Here is a 17,108-nt window from a genome sequence, read left to right as displayed (position 1 = left end):
TTCCCAAAACTTGTGAATCAGTCATTACATAGATATTGTTATAAAAGGAAACACTGTATAGTATTGTAAAGTTCTGATAAGCTATTGAGGGGATATTTAAAATATCATTTCAATGAACAATCTGAGCCATCCCTATGTAGGCAGTGCTACTGTCTGCCTGATATCAAAGATTAAGAAAGTCAAAGTAATTTCTGAAGCAGTATTTAATCTTATCTTCAGGCTATAAATTTTCTATACCCTTAAACAAATCAAAATAAAAACTGTCTTGTCAGATCCATTCTTTCAAACCTTAAAATCTGTGTTAATAAATTACCTGGTTTCTAATAGTTTTCATAAATCTATATCCCAAGTGACAAATTTACATTGAAAAATTGTTTTGTCTTTTCTATTGTAGTATGGAAATAATACATGTCTCATTCTCCTATATATATTTCATATTAACAAAATTCCACATTTTTCTAAGCTCTAATTCAGAACATAATATTGATTGAGGGCATTTACTAAATTCAGCTTAAGTCGCCATTTTTAGTAGCAGGGCCCAATCACTGAAGCTATCTGTTATTTCATGGTGTAGTTGTATTGCATTCTACTGTACTTGTGTATGGAGACTACTTTGTTACTGCCAAATGGAGTAGAGATACTTCTGGATTCTTATAATCCAGTTTTCTAATTGTCAGCTGCAAAGAGAATGTGAATCAGGAAAGCAGTTTTGATGGCTTTTCAGGCAGAAGACTTGCTTGTGAAGTCCTTTTTTTTTTCTCAGTTTACTGTTACATACATTGTAATTTTCATCCAAATATAAGTACAGTTTACTTTAAATCATGCTTTGCTAAATATACTTTATTTATTAAATTGTTTTCGTTTACATTACACTGCAATAGTCTGCCATTAGTTGAACAACCTTTCTTCCTTTTGCTTCCTAAAAGTAAATGTTTTATTTTCACTTTGACTTCAACACCTTATCTTGTCTCTTTTATTCCACCACTGCAGATTACTACACCTAATTCTATATACTTGATACTTGAATCTATAATTTGTGTGATTAGGTAACTGTGTGTTGAGTTTATCCTTAATTTACCACACTAGTAGAATGAAACTCTCTAATTTTGATGAATCAGTTTATTTTACTAGTTTTGACAATGAAACCATGTACAGTACTACTGATTCAGATGAAGGTTGATTTGGTTTTAAGTAATTATGATTATGTTTATAGTTTGACTAATGTAGTTTTTATTGACTATTTGAAAGTTGCCACCAAAAAATTACATCTTGTACTTGACTGTACTATATGTTATCAGGTTAATGGTTTAACATTGCCTCATACTTTAGCGACTTTGCTCTTTTGTTATCATAAACAGGAATGTGTTTCATAAATATAAGCCTCCGTTTATGATGACACTTTTATGACTTTTTACTTAAAAATTTTACATTTGATATTTTGTATAATATATGAATGATCAATATCCAAGCATAAAATTCATCATAAAAAAACAGAAATTTTGTTGTTTACTGTTTCAAGATTTAAGTAATAAGAATTTTGGTCATCTATTAGTATTATTTTATTACCACAAAACTACTTTCGTTTTCTGTATTTTTACTTCAGTAGCTTCATATTATTTAAAAGAATGTAATAATGATATTCTTGACTTTTATCAAGACCTTGAATATATTAAATAGTCTATACAACATAATAATTTTGCTCAGCAACAGCACTGTGAAGAACAGCAAAATAAACTACACTTGAGTAGCCATTCCAATGTAACTTGTGACTGTTTTCTACAATTTCATCCCTTAAATTACTGACTTGATTTATACCACTCATTACTGATAAAGTCCACATATTGAATTATACTGATTAGTTTTATGTTTTCCCATATTACAACACTCAGAGTACAGAACTGACCACGAGTTGGACTGAATCACTCATTTTCTATGTAAATTACTCATGGAGACCCTAACAGTACTCAGTGGGATATATTTCAATATTGAATTGTTTTTTGTTTTTTATGTGTGTGTGTGTGTGTGTATGTGATTCATATGCTATTAGGGGTCCTGTAACTAATTGACAAAAAGTAATTGACCCACAAACAATTTGGGGGCATAATTACTTAGACAAAAATGTTTAATAGGCCATATAGGCTCCAGTAATTCTAGGATTATAGGGTGGGTGAGGTAGTCTTCGTTTTTAACAAAAATTATTAAGTCATTTGTTTTTGTATTGTTATTACAACTATACATAATTACATTATGTTCAAAGAGAAAATGTTGTATATTAGTTTGTTTTAACCTTATCTTGGATGTGACTGAATGAGATCATCAGTTTCCTATCTTTTTTCTAGTAAATTTTTATAATAAAAGTTTGATGGCTTTTGAAAAAAAAAACTTAAAAGAAACTGTCCAGTTAGATCCATTTTTTAAGCAATAACATCTATACTCATAATTTACTTTTATATCAGTTAGCATTTAAACTTGGAACAAAGACCTCACTAGTAGTTACTTCAAGATCTTGTGTGGATTCACTGTTATGAAAGAAACTATGCTGATCCTCCAGTTGAAGTCTCCTTTCAACATTAGCTGGTCAACATGGACAAATGTTACTTAAATTGTAAAATAAATTTATTACTTTTTAAGAGCAGTGTGTTTAGCGAAGAGAGAAAGATCAACAGTCAACTTCAAATATATGTGAAGTCCTGATAGAACAGAAAACTTGTGTTTCATTTTTTTGAAACAATTTAAAAAATTGGAGAATTTATTTTTCTGTCTGGCATGTAATTTACATGATAGATTTTCAATCATGAATATGACTACTCTTCTTATGGATTGAGACTGTTTTTAATTAATTTTTTAATCATAGGCCCCTCATCAAAGAAGATTCCTGTGGAGATAACTAAAACATCAACTACAACTTTTGAAGTACAGTTTTCTCCTGTGGAAGTTGGTAAGAAAGATAACTAATTTTTTATTTCATATATATATATATATATATGTAATAAAAAAGTTGCACTAAAAAAGCAATGAACATCCAGTTTTCTCATTTTAGTTCAGAATGTATCATGTTTGTTTTAAATAGTGCTTTGGAAATTATTTCACCATATTTTTCACTTTAGGACTATTATTATCATTATGATTTTAGTAATGCATTGAAATTATTCTCCTCAAAACTGAATAATCCAGAATTCAAATATTTAACCCTATCTCTGTCCTGAACATCATATGTGATTCACATGACATAATGCTAAAGTGCCTGAGTATCATATGTGATACACAGCTACATTTACTTGATATGCAGATAATATTTGTGAACATGGCAGTAGAAACTGGTTGTTTTGGTTCAAATTATGAGATTAGAAGAGAGGTTCATATCAGTCTCACATGTGATGCTCAAAGTACATGTGAATGATGATAGGTTAAGTTACTTTCACTCAAGAGAAAATGTAAACCTAAAATTTTTAGTTGCTAAAACTCTCTGCTCCATTCTGTTTCAATAATACCAGAAAGATATGCTTCACTAATACCTACTTGGATAAGTAGTCAAATAAGCATATACATAAAACCATTAAATGATCTAAAATGGGGAAAGGGTTAAGAGTAAATGGGAAAAGAAGAAAGACAATTTTCTCTAAAAGTTAAACTTAGGGTAGTCTTTGTTTTTAATCCCACTTTGATCATTTTTTTATACTTCTTTTAGTGTTTGTTTGTGTTGTGATATTTTCTTGTCCAAACCTATATTGGACAGTTCGATTTTTTTTTTTTTAATTGTGAACTTGTTCTGCATTAACCAGATCTCTGCATCATTAAATAATTGTTTCCAAATCCTGTGGTCCTTCCATTGATATATTTATGATAATTAAATAATGATAATCCATGGCAAAAGTATTAGTTACTCCTTTATAATAATTAGCTGTGAAAATATTGCATTAACTTTTTAACTTATGCTTTTTCAAGATAAAGAAATTACAAAACTTTTTTTTTTATTAGGTCCACATCAGGTGATAGTTACATTAGATGGAAATCCTGTTTTGGGAAGTCCTTTCATGTGCAATGTGTATGATATTAGTAAAATTAAAATTAGAAATATGAGCCCAGGTGTGGCTGGAAAACCATACACTTTTCAAGGTATGTTTATATTTTATTTTTAATTCGATGTTTATACAGAATTTATATGGTTTATTCAAGACTTTTAATATTAATAAGTTTGACATAAATCCACTCTTAATAATTTCTTCATTCATTTGAATTTATAATACTACTGAGAATAATTATTTCAATTTTCTTTTACAGTTTGTTTACTTCCCTTTCTTATAACCTTACAGAAAAATCACTATTCAGTGCTTGACAAGCACTAACAATTGCTATTTATTTTAACAGACACTGATGTATAGAAAACTGAAAAAGTCAAAATACATTACATCACTTTAACAAGTCTGAAGACTTATAATGCTAAAAATAGGGTTTAATTACACATGGTGAGCTCAGCACAAATAGCCTATTATGTTGTTTTGTGATTAACAATAAATAAACAAAAGCTAACTGAATATGAAATTGTCTGTTGATTAGATAATAATAAAATATCCTTTGGATTTTGTCATGAATTTTTTAATCTATAATATTTCATTTTTGACTTCACATTCCTTTGGAGACTGTAAAATAGATGTAAAAATTGAGGATTATCAAGCAAAACCTACATGTTTACAGAAGTATAATAGTCAGATGCTAAGCTTATAAAATACATCAAGGAAGGCAAGATAGTTTACTCATTTAAAAAAGGATTGAATTATGTATACTTGTATCCTTACTGATTGGTCATATATTTTCATTTGTCTGTAATTGTTATACCCAAGTTCAACTGGGAGTGGCCTAATGATTAGTGAACTATACTGTAAATCTGAAAATTCATGGTTTGTATCCTGTTGCCAAAAAAAAATGTGTTCCACCTGTTCAATTTTTGGATGCACTATAACAGTGACTGTTAAATTTTTCTGTTTGATCAGACAAGAGTTTGGTAGTAAGTGCTGTTGACTATTTACCTTTCTTCTAGTCTGTCAGTTCAAAATTTGGATTGGCTATGCATAGATATACCTTGTGTAGCTTTGCTAAAAATTCTTAAACCAACAGGTCTTCATCAGTTAATAAGCTGCAGCAACACATTCTAATCAAATTACCTCTCCTATATATTACAAGTACCCCTGTGGGTCAGCAGCAAGTTTATCTACTTACAGAACTAAAATCCATGGTTTGATTCCCCATGGTGGACAAATCACAGATAGCCCATAATGTAGTTTTGCACTGAAAACAAACAAAAGTTTTTTTAAAAAAATACAATGAATGACTGATTTTTTCTTTTTTGCAGTTTCTGTGACTTAAAATATGAAATAGCATTACAAAAAATATTTTATATGTGAATAAATATAGATTATAATCTTAAAAAAGAGGGATCATATGCCTGTTTGCTGGGCAACAATTTTGTTGGTGTGACTTATGGACTGTTTACAAATATCTGATTATACTCACTTAGTTTCATAACAGTGATGTTTCAAGTTGCTGTATTTGGTATTGATTTGCAAATTTGAAAGTAGTTTAAGCAGAATTAGGGTTTTTATTTATTTTGTAGTTTATTTTATATATAAATCATTGTTAAATTTCAGTTAATATATTTGTTATATATTTAAATAAACTTAAGATATGCTATATTAATGTTGTGTACTGTACATTAGGCACATGACCTAGAGTAATTCGACTTTTCCAAACTTACTATATTCAGGCTAGCAATACTTTGTAAAATAACTATATTTCCTGTAGTTTCATCTCAGGCTATTATATTACTGTACATCAGGTTTTAAAACAAGTTGAGAACAGTGGATAAAATGGATTAGAAAATTAAGAAATCTACAAAAAGAGAATTCCCAGTAATCAAGATTCATATCTGAAAGTGCATTAATATTTGCTTTTGTAATTGCATTGTACTTTGTTTTGGTTTGAAACTAGAATGGAAAAACAAAAAGTTCTTAAAACGTGGACAAAAAAAAAGTGAAAATGTTGAATGTTTACTTGAAGAAAATATTTCTTTCTTTGGTGGGTTGAAGATAAATGTAGCAAGAATTCTCTACAATTGCAAAATGAGTAAAACTTTCACAGCATTCTGCTACAAACAGAGATACAGAAGTTACATCAAGTGAATGCTGAAAAAGGACTGTCCAGTATAAATAGAAACATTATACTGCTTTGGAAGAGAAAAAAATAAAACAGATGATTCCTTAAAAATTAGATGATCATGATAAAAACAAGAATTGCAGAAATTATTAAAAGGTAAAAAGGCTCTATCTTTGTGCTAACTGTTAAAACAACTTTCAGAATCTGATGAAACAAAAAAAAATATTAAAGAACATATGAATCATTTTTATATAGGTAATAAGCAGTAGGGCCTGAATTATAGGCTTTAAAGACATGAAGGTAAAATCTACACTTCACCATAGTAACATATTATCTGTACATCTCTTCATCTTGTTCACTTTACCATATTAATGTTTTCTGTATATCCTTCTTTAATACATGCACTTCACTTTATGAATGTATTTTCTTATTCCCTAGAGTGATAATTTCACCTCACAAATCTAATGTTCACACTGCTTGTCTCTGCACACTTCATCTGTATGATGCATTATCTAAAATACTGCCATCCAGTATATATATCTTAGAATGTATTGATGTGTAATGTTTATTGTGTTCTGTACAAAAATTTCGGTAAATTTATGCAATGTCTCTACACATATTTCTTTGTAGTTGATGCATCTCAGGCTGGTGAAGGAACTTTAGAACTGGTAATTACTACCCGAAAATCATCTGTTCGAGCCGAAGTGTCAATGAAAAGCAGAGGTTTATATGATGTCACTTTTGTTCCTCAGGATCGAATGTCTCATTATGTAAATGCCACTTTTAATGAAGAAGATGTGCCAGGTAATTTTGATTTACTTATTTCACAAGCATTTTTAGCTTATGTTGAGCTCTCTTCAGACAAACATTTTTAAACATTTAATTAATAAAAAGCTTAAACTATCTATAAAAATTAGCTGAGGATAATAAGCTGGTAGTTGAAGTATTGTAAAGTTTTTTAATTACATAAGGAATAATCTGATCATAGCTAATATGAATTTACATTATTTGTTATCCATTAATCTTAGGGGATAAATTGCCCCATCTCAATAAGTATTTTTAACATTTTGTGTCAATATATGTTACATATTTATTTTTAACATGTCCTTCTAAAGGTGACTAAAATCACTATATTTAAAGAAAAATGCTTTTACTTTTTTATTTCAATACTTTTATAGGATATATGTTATTTAAATCATATGATTGAGTATAAAAATATGTTACCTAAAAAGAATTAAAGACTGAACAAGAAAAAGTTACTGTCAGAATAATTGTTTTACATTATTTATCTATTTCAGGTAGCCCATTTAAAATAGAAGTGAGGGAAGGCACTGTTAATGAATCAAAGTTAACAACAACATCTAGTAGTACTAGGAGTAGTTCCACGTTAATAGCAAAGGGTGAAGGACTGAAACAAGGTGTAGTTGGTTCATTAAACACTTTTGAAATTGAAACCAAGGAAATGGATGGTAGTGTTGAGATATGTGTGATTGGTGAGTTTTTAATGACTTGCATGTTTTAGTTTAGATATTTTAGTTGATCTCTTATGCTTATGGTGCTTATGCTATCTTTTGTAATTTTTTTATATTTCTTCAGCTTAGTATTGTTTTCATAATAATGATAACTGTGTTTTCATATTTTAGGAAGTCTATTCTTTAGTAATTAGTGACTTAATCTTTACAATTTTAATCCTTTTCATAATTTTCAATACCAAAATGTTTTGTAACATTAGAAAAAAAAGGAGGACTGTTTATCTTAAGAACAACAAAGATATAAGTAAAACAAGCTTTTGGAGATAACTTTGAGGAGAAGTAAAAGTTTATCTTATTTTAATAAAAATTAAAAGCAAACAAAGATTGTGTTTATACACTAGTTTTATTTACTTTTACAATAATCTAAACGTTTAAAACAATGTCTCTACACTAACGTTTTCTTGTTATTCTACTATCCCATTTTAGTCTCCTCTTATGTCAAATAAATTTTTCAGGACCAGGAGACTCTAGAATTCCAGCCTCAGTATTGAGATTGGATCACAACTTATATCAGGCTGAGTATCACCCTCAAACTGCAGGAACTCATAGAATAGAAGTTCTTCACCGTGGCAACCCTATAACCAGCAAACCATACCTTGTGGAAGTATGTGACCCCACTCAAGTAAAGATTTTAGATCTTGTTGATGGAATTATTGGAAGAGAACAGAATTTTAAAGGTGAGATTTCCAAGTAACTTTTAAAATGTTTACAGTCAGTCTAACCTGACAAAATTAATTGCAAGATTCGATCAAAGTGCTACAGTTGTTGAGTAGAAATATAAAAGGTAAGTTTCTTTTAAAAATATTCTGCCTAATCAATATATCTTTGATAATGAAAACTTAAGCCTTATATGCAATTTGACAAAGTTTTCCAAATTTTCTGAACTCCATAAATTAATATCAGAGTTTATTAGTATTGTAAATGCAACATTAGGCACAACAACTGAAGTTGAACCTTATCTTTTCTATTTCTTTGTTAGCATGAAGCAATCAGTTTATATATAATTTTTGAGCACAATATTTTAGTTCTTGATCTTTGAATTCTTTCTTTCACATCACAAAATATGGAGCTCATCTTTAGCTTCTACAGTCCTCTTAGTTTCTAACATGCATCAATTTCACTAACTCGTTGCATGTGATGGTCTAATGTGATCAAGTTATCTCGAAACAGATAAAGAGACAAAGCATTTCCTTTTAACCAACTGTCTACAGAATCCTTCTTGAATAACACAGAGAATGTAATTTTTCTTTTTGTCAGATCTTTTTGAACCAGCTTATTCTATGAGTATTGAACAGACTTTTACCAATTGTACCTTTTTTCACATTAAAATTACTATTTTAAAAACACAAGTGTTAAGACCATGAAATTGGATTGCTACAAGATTCCTTCAAAATTCGACAGTAATTTTGTTATTTTATTTGAGGCTTAAATTCTTCACACAAAGATTGTATATATTTTTTTACCTTTGGTCCTCAAAGTGTGTGATGCACTGTTATCTGTACAGTTTTACAGTATATTTGTGTGTTTACAGAACCCATGGTGAGTTTTCTGTCTTTTTTAATTTTATGGCTTTCTAGTTGGTTTGCTGCTTTAACCAGTAGAGTACTGATGCCACAAGATGTCAAACTTAGAAGTTAGGAACGTAGCAAATATACTTTGATAGTTTGTACTTTAAAAAATTGCTGCATGAGATTTGTTTTCAAGTTTTAACCTTAATTTTAACCTTTAATTTTGGCTGTTTTCTATTCACAAGATGCCAAGCTCATAAAAAGTGGTGTGAATGTATAATTTTTGTCACAGTACATCCTACTTTGTACTTGTCATAAGTAGTACAATTGTGATGTCAGATTAACTTGGCAGTCCCTGGATCTTCTTGCAGATAAGGGAAATTTTCCCACTGTTACAGCTGCCACAATGAAACAATGTAACTTATGCTGTTCATCTTTTTAAGGAGGAAAGTATCTCCCTGACAACTACCAGTGTGATGCAGCAAGTAGACTGTAGAATCCAAAGTAACTAACCACAGCTTAGTTACATTTTCATACTAAGTTTGTCTAAACATAAGATTTAAAAATACAAATATTATTAAAATTATTAGTGTTCCCATGTTTGATAAAAGTTTATTTTGTTTCACCCAAAATAGCCTTAAACTGGATCTCAGAACATCTAGTTTTTAAATTTTCTCTTGGTGAGGAGTCGTAGAGCCCTTGCATAGGAGGTTGATCATAAGATAATCATTCATCTTTACAAAAAGAAACAACTATTAATAATTTCTAGCTACATCCCTGACAGTTGCACTACTACCTTTAAAAGTTTAATAAGAAAGCTAGTTTTAAGTATATGTCAGCTATTTTGCTGTTAAACAATGCTTTATAAAATATATTTATTATATATAGCTTTGCTGCTGAATTTTATAAATAAAAAGTTAGAAATTTATGCTTTGACTTTTTATTGATTTTTAAATATTTGAAATATAAAAAAATTATATGACACTTTTTAAGTTCAAGTGTGGTCACTAATCTCTCATTTTTTATACCATGAAACTACATGATAATATGAAACATAATTTTCAAAGTTATAACAGACATAACTTGCATTCAAATTTAATGTAATAGGTACACAAAAAATACTACAGAACAAAAGTGGTCAGTAATGAGATACTTTAATTGAATTATGTAATGTGATGTATAAAGGATTTTTAGAATTAGTCTTCAGGCTTTTGAGTCATTTGAGTTCCTAGAAAAAAGCCATTTGCCAACTGAAAAATGACACACGTATTCTTTAATGTAGAACATTTTAAAACAATTATACTTGTTCCTTGCTCTCATTGAAACAGTTTGTTCAAAGCACTTGAAGCCAGATATATCAAATCTGTTGCATATCTACCACCAACACAGTGACTGTTATGATTGTTAATTTTCTCTTGATGATGTCAAAATATTAAACAGTATTTCTAATGGGTGAACTCCTAATATTAAGGATCCTTCATCCATATTGAACTTAACTGCAACTGAACATGAACAATATGCATTTCCTTTAATATTACAATTGTAAGTAAAAACAACTACCAAAATGTTTCCATATTTTTGTCTTTAGATACTCATACTCCACTTTCAACTGATGTTGAAGATAGTTATTTGTAGTTAAGGTTTTTTTAATAAATTCTTTTTGGTTTTAAAGTAATGTTTGCTGCAGTGAAAAATAAGTCTTGTAATCTGAATATCAGAGAAATCATTTAATTATACCCTACTCAACCTACATAGATTATTTATGTAGGAAATAAAAAATGGAAAATTAAGTTTAATCATAGAAGAAAGACATTAGCACCATCTTTTAGCTGTTAATGCCTAGTGAAACATTATACCATGATAGGGGTTAAGGGTGGAAAGAATGTTGTTGCAAAATTAATATAAAATAGAGACATGTAGCTAGGTTAGATTACTTGTAAAGAGAATAGTATGTTTATTTTGGACATGCTATTTCCAAAAAGTTTTGCATTTAATGGTGTTTAAGATAGTGTTTAATTTTGCTGTTTTTTGAATGTATAATTTTAACTTGTTTAACTTTTTTTTAAATTTATTTGACCTAAGTGGACACAACAAAAGCTGGACAAGGTAATCTGGTTGTACACATTGTAGCTGGGGGTCAAGAAGTTCGTCATTCCGTTCGAGAACTCAGTCAAGGGGTGTATCAAGTGACATATACTCCTAATTCCAGTGTACCACACAAAGTTGATGTGTATTACAGTAACCACCAGTTGACAGGTAAAACAAAAGTTTTACTTATTATTGTTTTCATATTTTTATAAAAATTTACATGTTAATGAAAATATTTTATAGAACTTTATAAAAAAACAAGTTTTAAATATTCATTAAAAATGTAGAGAACAAAAAAATGTGTGATTTAATGTCAGAAATGTTATGAAAAGTTATCATCTATGCATGAAAACAATTCATAGTTGTAACAATACTATGTTGTCACATTTGCACACACAGTGTAATCATCAAGTAAAAAGACCCCCAGTTGGGACAGTGGTATGTGTATGGACTTACAATGCTAAAATTTGTAGTTCAATTCCCCATGGTGGACACAACAGACAGCCCAATATGGATTTGCTCTAAAATAAACAAATTCAAGTAAAAATGAAATAAAAATTAAAAGTGTTAGTTAAAAATTGCATTTATGAAACTATTTTTGAAACATTTAATCTCTCTATATATATATATTCATATCATTCATATTGGAGATAACTTTTCAGTCATTTTAGTAAATGCTTGATTAAAAATGTTGGAAAGTATCATCAGCTGTTAAAACTGTTATGAAGAAAGTCATAAATCTGATGATGATACTTCTATCTTTTCAAGTTTTAAGTCATACTCATCATTGCTATGCATTCATTTTCATTACTATTTAATTGCCTTTTGAACTTTTGTTAAGTCTAGAATGATAAATTTACCTTTATAAAAGTGTTTTTCTTTGGCAACTTATTTTTCTGTTCAATTAAGAAACAAAAATATGTAAAGGTAACAAAATAAACAGATTAAAGTGTTTCATCCCTCGGTAGTATGTCATTAACCAACAGACTTGTTTATAGCTTGAAATGTTGCCATGAAAATAAAAAAACAAAAGTGATTTATTTTCAACAGGCCCCTTGAGATGGATTTCTGTATGTGGTGAGGGGACCTCCCAGCGAAGGTTCTGTATTTTCATTTACCTTTTATAGGATCTGAACATCCATCCACGTGTTTGCTGTGTGTGGCAACTCATGAAAGGGGGGGAGAGGATCCTGGTGGTTGAGAGACGTCTGGGGCACTGCAACACACCACTTTGGCCTTGAATTTCTATAGACAGATGACCTTGGGTTGTTCCCCATTCTTAATGGGTGTTGTGAACATTGTGTCTGATGCTGGTGTTTGTGTATAGTGCTCACAAAACCCTGGTGTTGCTTCAGTGTCCTTGTTTGGCAGTGTAATGTGTCCCCTCGTAAGACCCCATGGTGGGTGGGGTCAGTGGGCACTGAATCTTTCTCCTTATATTATGGATCCCACAAATCCTCAAAAAAATAAAATAGTAAAAACTCAGCTTGTTAGTAAACGACAATGCCATGAAGACTGTGATCATCAATCTTCAACTCATCTTGCTCCTGTACCTTGTTTTTAGATTTTGCATTCCTTGTCTGAAAAACCTTTAGGACAAATGTCTCCTTTTTTATTGAGAAGGGATTAGAGGGGCTTGCTGGCTCTCCAAAGTCATTCAAGAAGCTACATTCTGGGGACATTTTCATGGAAATGTCTACACCAAAACATAGCGAACTCCTCTTCAAGTTGAAGACCATTGTGGATATACCCATTGAGGTTACTTCCCATGCTACTTTGAATTCCTCAAGAGGGATTATTATTGAGAGGGATTTGAAGAACATTCCGGAGTCAGAGATCCTCGCTGGTTTCTCCAGCCAAGGAATCTCTGCGGTGTGGTGTATCTCCACTCAAAAAGAAGGAATTATGCTGCCTACCAATGTTCTTATTTTGATGTTTACATTGCCACATTCACCTGCTACTGTCAAGGCAGGTTATCTGAACTGTAAGGTATAGCCATATATTTCCAGTGTCAGCAGTTCGGTCATTCGAAGGCATCTTGTCATGGTTCTGTGATGTGTGCTCATCATGGTGGCAAAGACCATGAAGCCTACAAGTGTGAAGTGGACCCTCACTGTGTTAATTGTAGTGGTTCCCACCCCTCTTACTATAGATATTGTCCTAAGTGGGTGGAGGAGAAAGAGGTACAGTATTTAAAAACTGTTAACAATATTTCTTACCCTGAGGCTCAGACATTATTGTCCTCTACTCCATCTTGGACATATGCCACTGCACTATGTTGCATTGCTACAGTGGGAGTGCATATGGACCTTTATGTGCATCCATCAGAGTCTTTTTTGCATCATGTGAAGAGTCTTTTGCCCTAAATGGATAACCGAGTTCACAAGTCAACTTCTACTCCTGTCTCTGTCCCCACCATTCCTTCCAGTGACTACTCGGGTCCACTTCCTTTGGCCCCGGCTTCTTGGATCCATCTTCTTCAGCCCCACGATGCAGAACGATTATTCACTCACACCCTCAGTTGCTGGAATCTAAATCTAATGACAGAGATCTGCCCACCTGACCAAGGGCACGATCCATGGAGGTTCTCCTCCATCTAAGTAAAAGTGGCTACTTTGATACGGTAGAACTATCAAGGTTTTCATTCTAATCTGGATGACATTAAGGCCTTGATCGATTCCTATCATCCCGTGTTTCTTTTTTTGCAGGAAACATTCCTGAAAACTGCCGATACAGTCACCTTTTGGGCAGTTTTCTTTATACTGGAATGACAGGTTGTGTGATGGACGAGTGCATGTAGGGGTTGCACTGCTGATAGATCCAGCACGTGCCCATCTTGTTGGTGTCACTCTATACACTCTTGAAGGCCATAGCCATCCATGTTGCCTTGGGTCATACCATCACTCTTTGTTCTCTCTACCTGCCTCCCGGAGAGACTTATGATCAATCAGACCTTGATGCTCTCATAGAACAGTTGCTGTCTCCCTTTTTAATCTTGGGAGACTTTAATGGATGCAATCCCCTCTGGGATGGTGCTAATATTAATGGGAGGGGGGTCATTCCATAGAGCATATACTCTCGGATCACAACCTTTTTCTCTTCAGTACTGGTTCTTATACTTATTTCCATGCACCTTTTACTGCCAAACTGCTTTAGAAATATAACTGTTTATAGTTATCATTAGTTTTTTAGACTACATTCTTTAAAGAAACTGTTTAATAATAGTATATTATAGGTAAAAAGATGAAAGCTTGCAAAAAACGTTCTAACTAACTTTTTGCTATTAAATTTTACCATTCAGGCATGTATAGAGTCATACCTACAACAAGATTAGGTTGTCACATTTACACATAGTATTTACTTCTGTCACATTAAAACACTTCTGCATTACTAACCTTGGTCGAACATGTGCTAATTCAATAACACAGTTACTTAATCTCCATAATAACTAGAGACTTGAGAACCTAAGTATGTGGAAGGACAGGTATAGTGATTTGTAATGGTGGAATGAGAGACACAAGACTTAGTTTGAAGTTGAAACAAAAATATACACTTTAATGTTAAAGATAAATTGAAGGGTATCTAATTGTTGAAGTGATAGGACTATTACAATGTGGCAAAATTGAAATATAGAAAATGGTATTTAACTGAAAAGAGTAAATAAACTAAAATTGTATATTCTTAAAGTAGATAAGAATAAACTTTACTGAAAATTAAGATCAACTTCACACAATCAGCAGACTCTGTGTAAAACATTGGAACAAGAATGACACTTCTATAGTGAGTTCTGTCTCTTTCAAATCTATCTGAAAATGCTGCAGTTTCATTTACAATTCACCCTCTCTCTATAGCAGACCAATCAAAAAATGATGAATCAAAAGAATCTGGAAGTATCTTTCCATGAGACAGACATAAACCAGTCCTCTATATATATATATATATACAAAGTACAGTAAGAAACAAATATCTGATAACAGCAGATAACTCCTGTGATCAAGACTCTGCAACAGAAAGTAACATCTAAGGCTGAATTTAGCACAGAACTGAACCATACTTAGGATGTTCTAAATTATAACTCAGAGAAATTTAAAAAGACATTCTGGTAAATGTGGAGTTAGTATTCAAGTAGCACCTCATTGAAATAGTTAAAAAAATTGGAACTGTTTAACACCAATTTCTGATCAATTGGGTAAACAGAAACAAAATGGTGAACATTATCATTATATCTGGAGAGGGTGCTGCTATATACATAAAATATTTTGCAAATAAGGTTATTCTAAAAAGAGAATTTCATGTAGATTATGATTTTTTTTGAATATTTTGACTTTTTAGTCTTATTTTTTAAAAAGGAATATAATATTGTAAACAGAAAAAAAAAGTCAAAATTTTCTCATTATTTACCATAATGCTAAAGCCACAGTTTTGAGTGTTCAAAGTAGTTTTTAACAGAAAAACATCTTCGTTCAGTAACTCATAACATATCAAAATATCTAAGTAATGCAAGTTGAGGAGAGATTGAATATGAGGGTTATAGCTCAAGCAACCGATATGAGCATAATGAGGTGAAATGATATGTTATTGTAAATATGATATAAGAAGTGAATTTGGACTATTTAAGAAGTGCTTTCATGTTTATGACTTTGTTTTAGTATTTTTACACATTCTAAAATGCAAGTTATTTTCATTGTAAGTAGGAATATCTTTGGGGTCATAAAGAACAATCTGAATGAACACTTTATTATTGCCTTTGTCTTTCTTGTTTTGGTTATTATTATTTTTTTTAATGTTTGTTATGATTATAAATGATAGAAAAGAGATCTTCCTCTTGATCTTGTATCTGACAAAGATACTGACAAATAATTTATTATTATTATTATTATCCCTAAAAGTAAAATTTGAATAACTAATTAATATAAAAAGTGCACAACAAATTAGATAAATAAATAATTTAAAAAATACCACACCTCTTAACATTAACAAACGTAAATGTATCGTTTACTTGTCTAATCTGCTGGTACACTTTACTTACAAACAGCTGTTCACATTTATAATTGAGACATCATAGTTTGTAAATATGGTTGAGTGTAGTGGATCAAAGTCACATGAATTCAAAACAAACTTGCTGATAGTATTATGAAAAGTAGGATACAAAGTTTTCATGATATTTCAATTTTTACCTAGTATTCTAAATTGAGTATTAATAATTAATGGCACAGTATTAAAATATATTACTGTACCATTAATTGTTTAACTGGATATTTTCCACATTTGTCTTGTTACTTTGACCGTCAACCAAAAGTTCATTGTTTTGAGCCACAAGAGTCTTATATTAAAACCATTAAGTACAACTTGATAGTTGCTATTTGTAAATTTGATAAAAAAAAACTTACAGAAATAAATTTTATGTATTAAGTTAAACCATTGAAATTCCATTTAACCAAACATGAATATGCCCAGCCCACTGGACTGACCCCATACTGGAGAAGGAATATTGAATAAAATCTGGAATTTGCTATGTGTATCTTCATGAAATATGGCAAGCTTTGACTAAAATCTATAAGTCTATTGTAAATAAAAAATCGGATGATTATCAAAACTATTTGTTGTCAAGATAAGTCTGTGGATTGAAAACATCAGTCTGATGCAGACTGTGACAAGTCAGTATGCAAGGTGATGTTTGTGAGAAGAATGAAAATACATTTATCCATTGTATAGTTTGCATATTTCATTTCCACAACTTCTAGAACTTCCAACATGCATATATACAGTTTTTTTTTCAGTATCTCCGTACACTGTATCTTGTATCTACTCTCCTCTACCATGAACTGTC

At 30.9% G+C, this 17,108-nt stretch overlaps 1 protein-coding gene across 1 annotated transcript in view; it reads left to right on the top strand.

Moving 5' to 3' along the window:
- The window catches only part of LOC106457959 (filamin-A-like), a 77,496-nt gene that overhangs the window by 37,054 nt on the left and 23,334 nt on the right, over nt 1–17,108 (top strand). Inside the window, exons 22-27 of the mRNA XM_022384062.1 lie at nt 2,855–2,938; nt 3,979–4,116; nt 6,781–6,954; nt 7,449–7,643; nt 8,138–8,359; nt 11,273–11,446. Of these exons, the coding sequence (XP_022239770.1) occupies nt 2,855–2,938; nt 3,979–4,116; nt 6,781–6,954; nt 7,449–7,643; nt 8,138–8,359; nt 11,273–11,446 (987 nt within the window). The remainder of the gene's footprint in view (nt 1–2,854; nt 2,939–3,978; nt 4,117–6,780; nt 6,955–7,448; nt 7,644–8,137; nt 8,360–11,272; nt 11,447–17,108) is intronic.

This window comes from Limulus polyphemus, unplaced genomic scaffold (genome assembly GCF_000517525.1).
Source record: "Limulus polyphemus unplaced genomic scaffold, Limulus_polyphemus-2.1.2 Scaffold397, whole genome shotgun sequence".
NCBI classification, from domain to species: Eukaryota; Metazoa; Arthropoda; class Merostomata; order Xiphosura; family Limulidae; genus Limulus; species Limulus polyphemus.
This window is presented reverse-complemented; position numbering and strand designations above follow the sequence as displayed.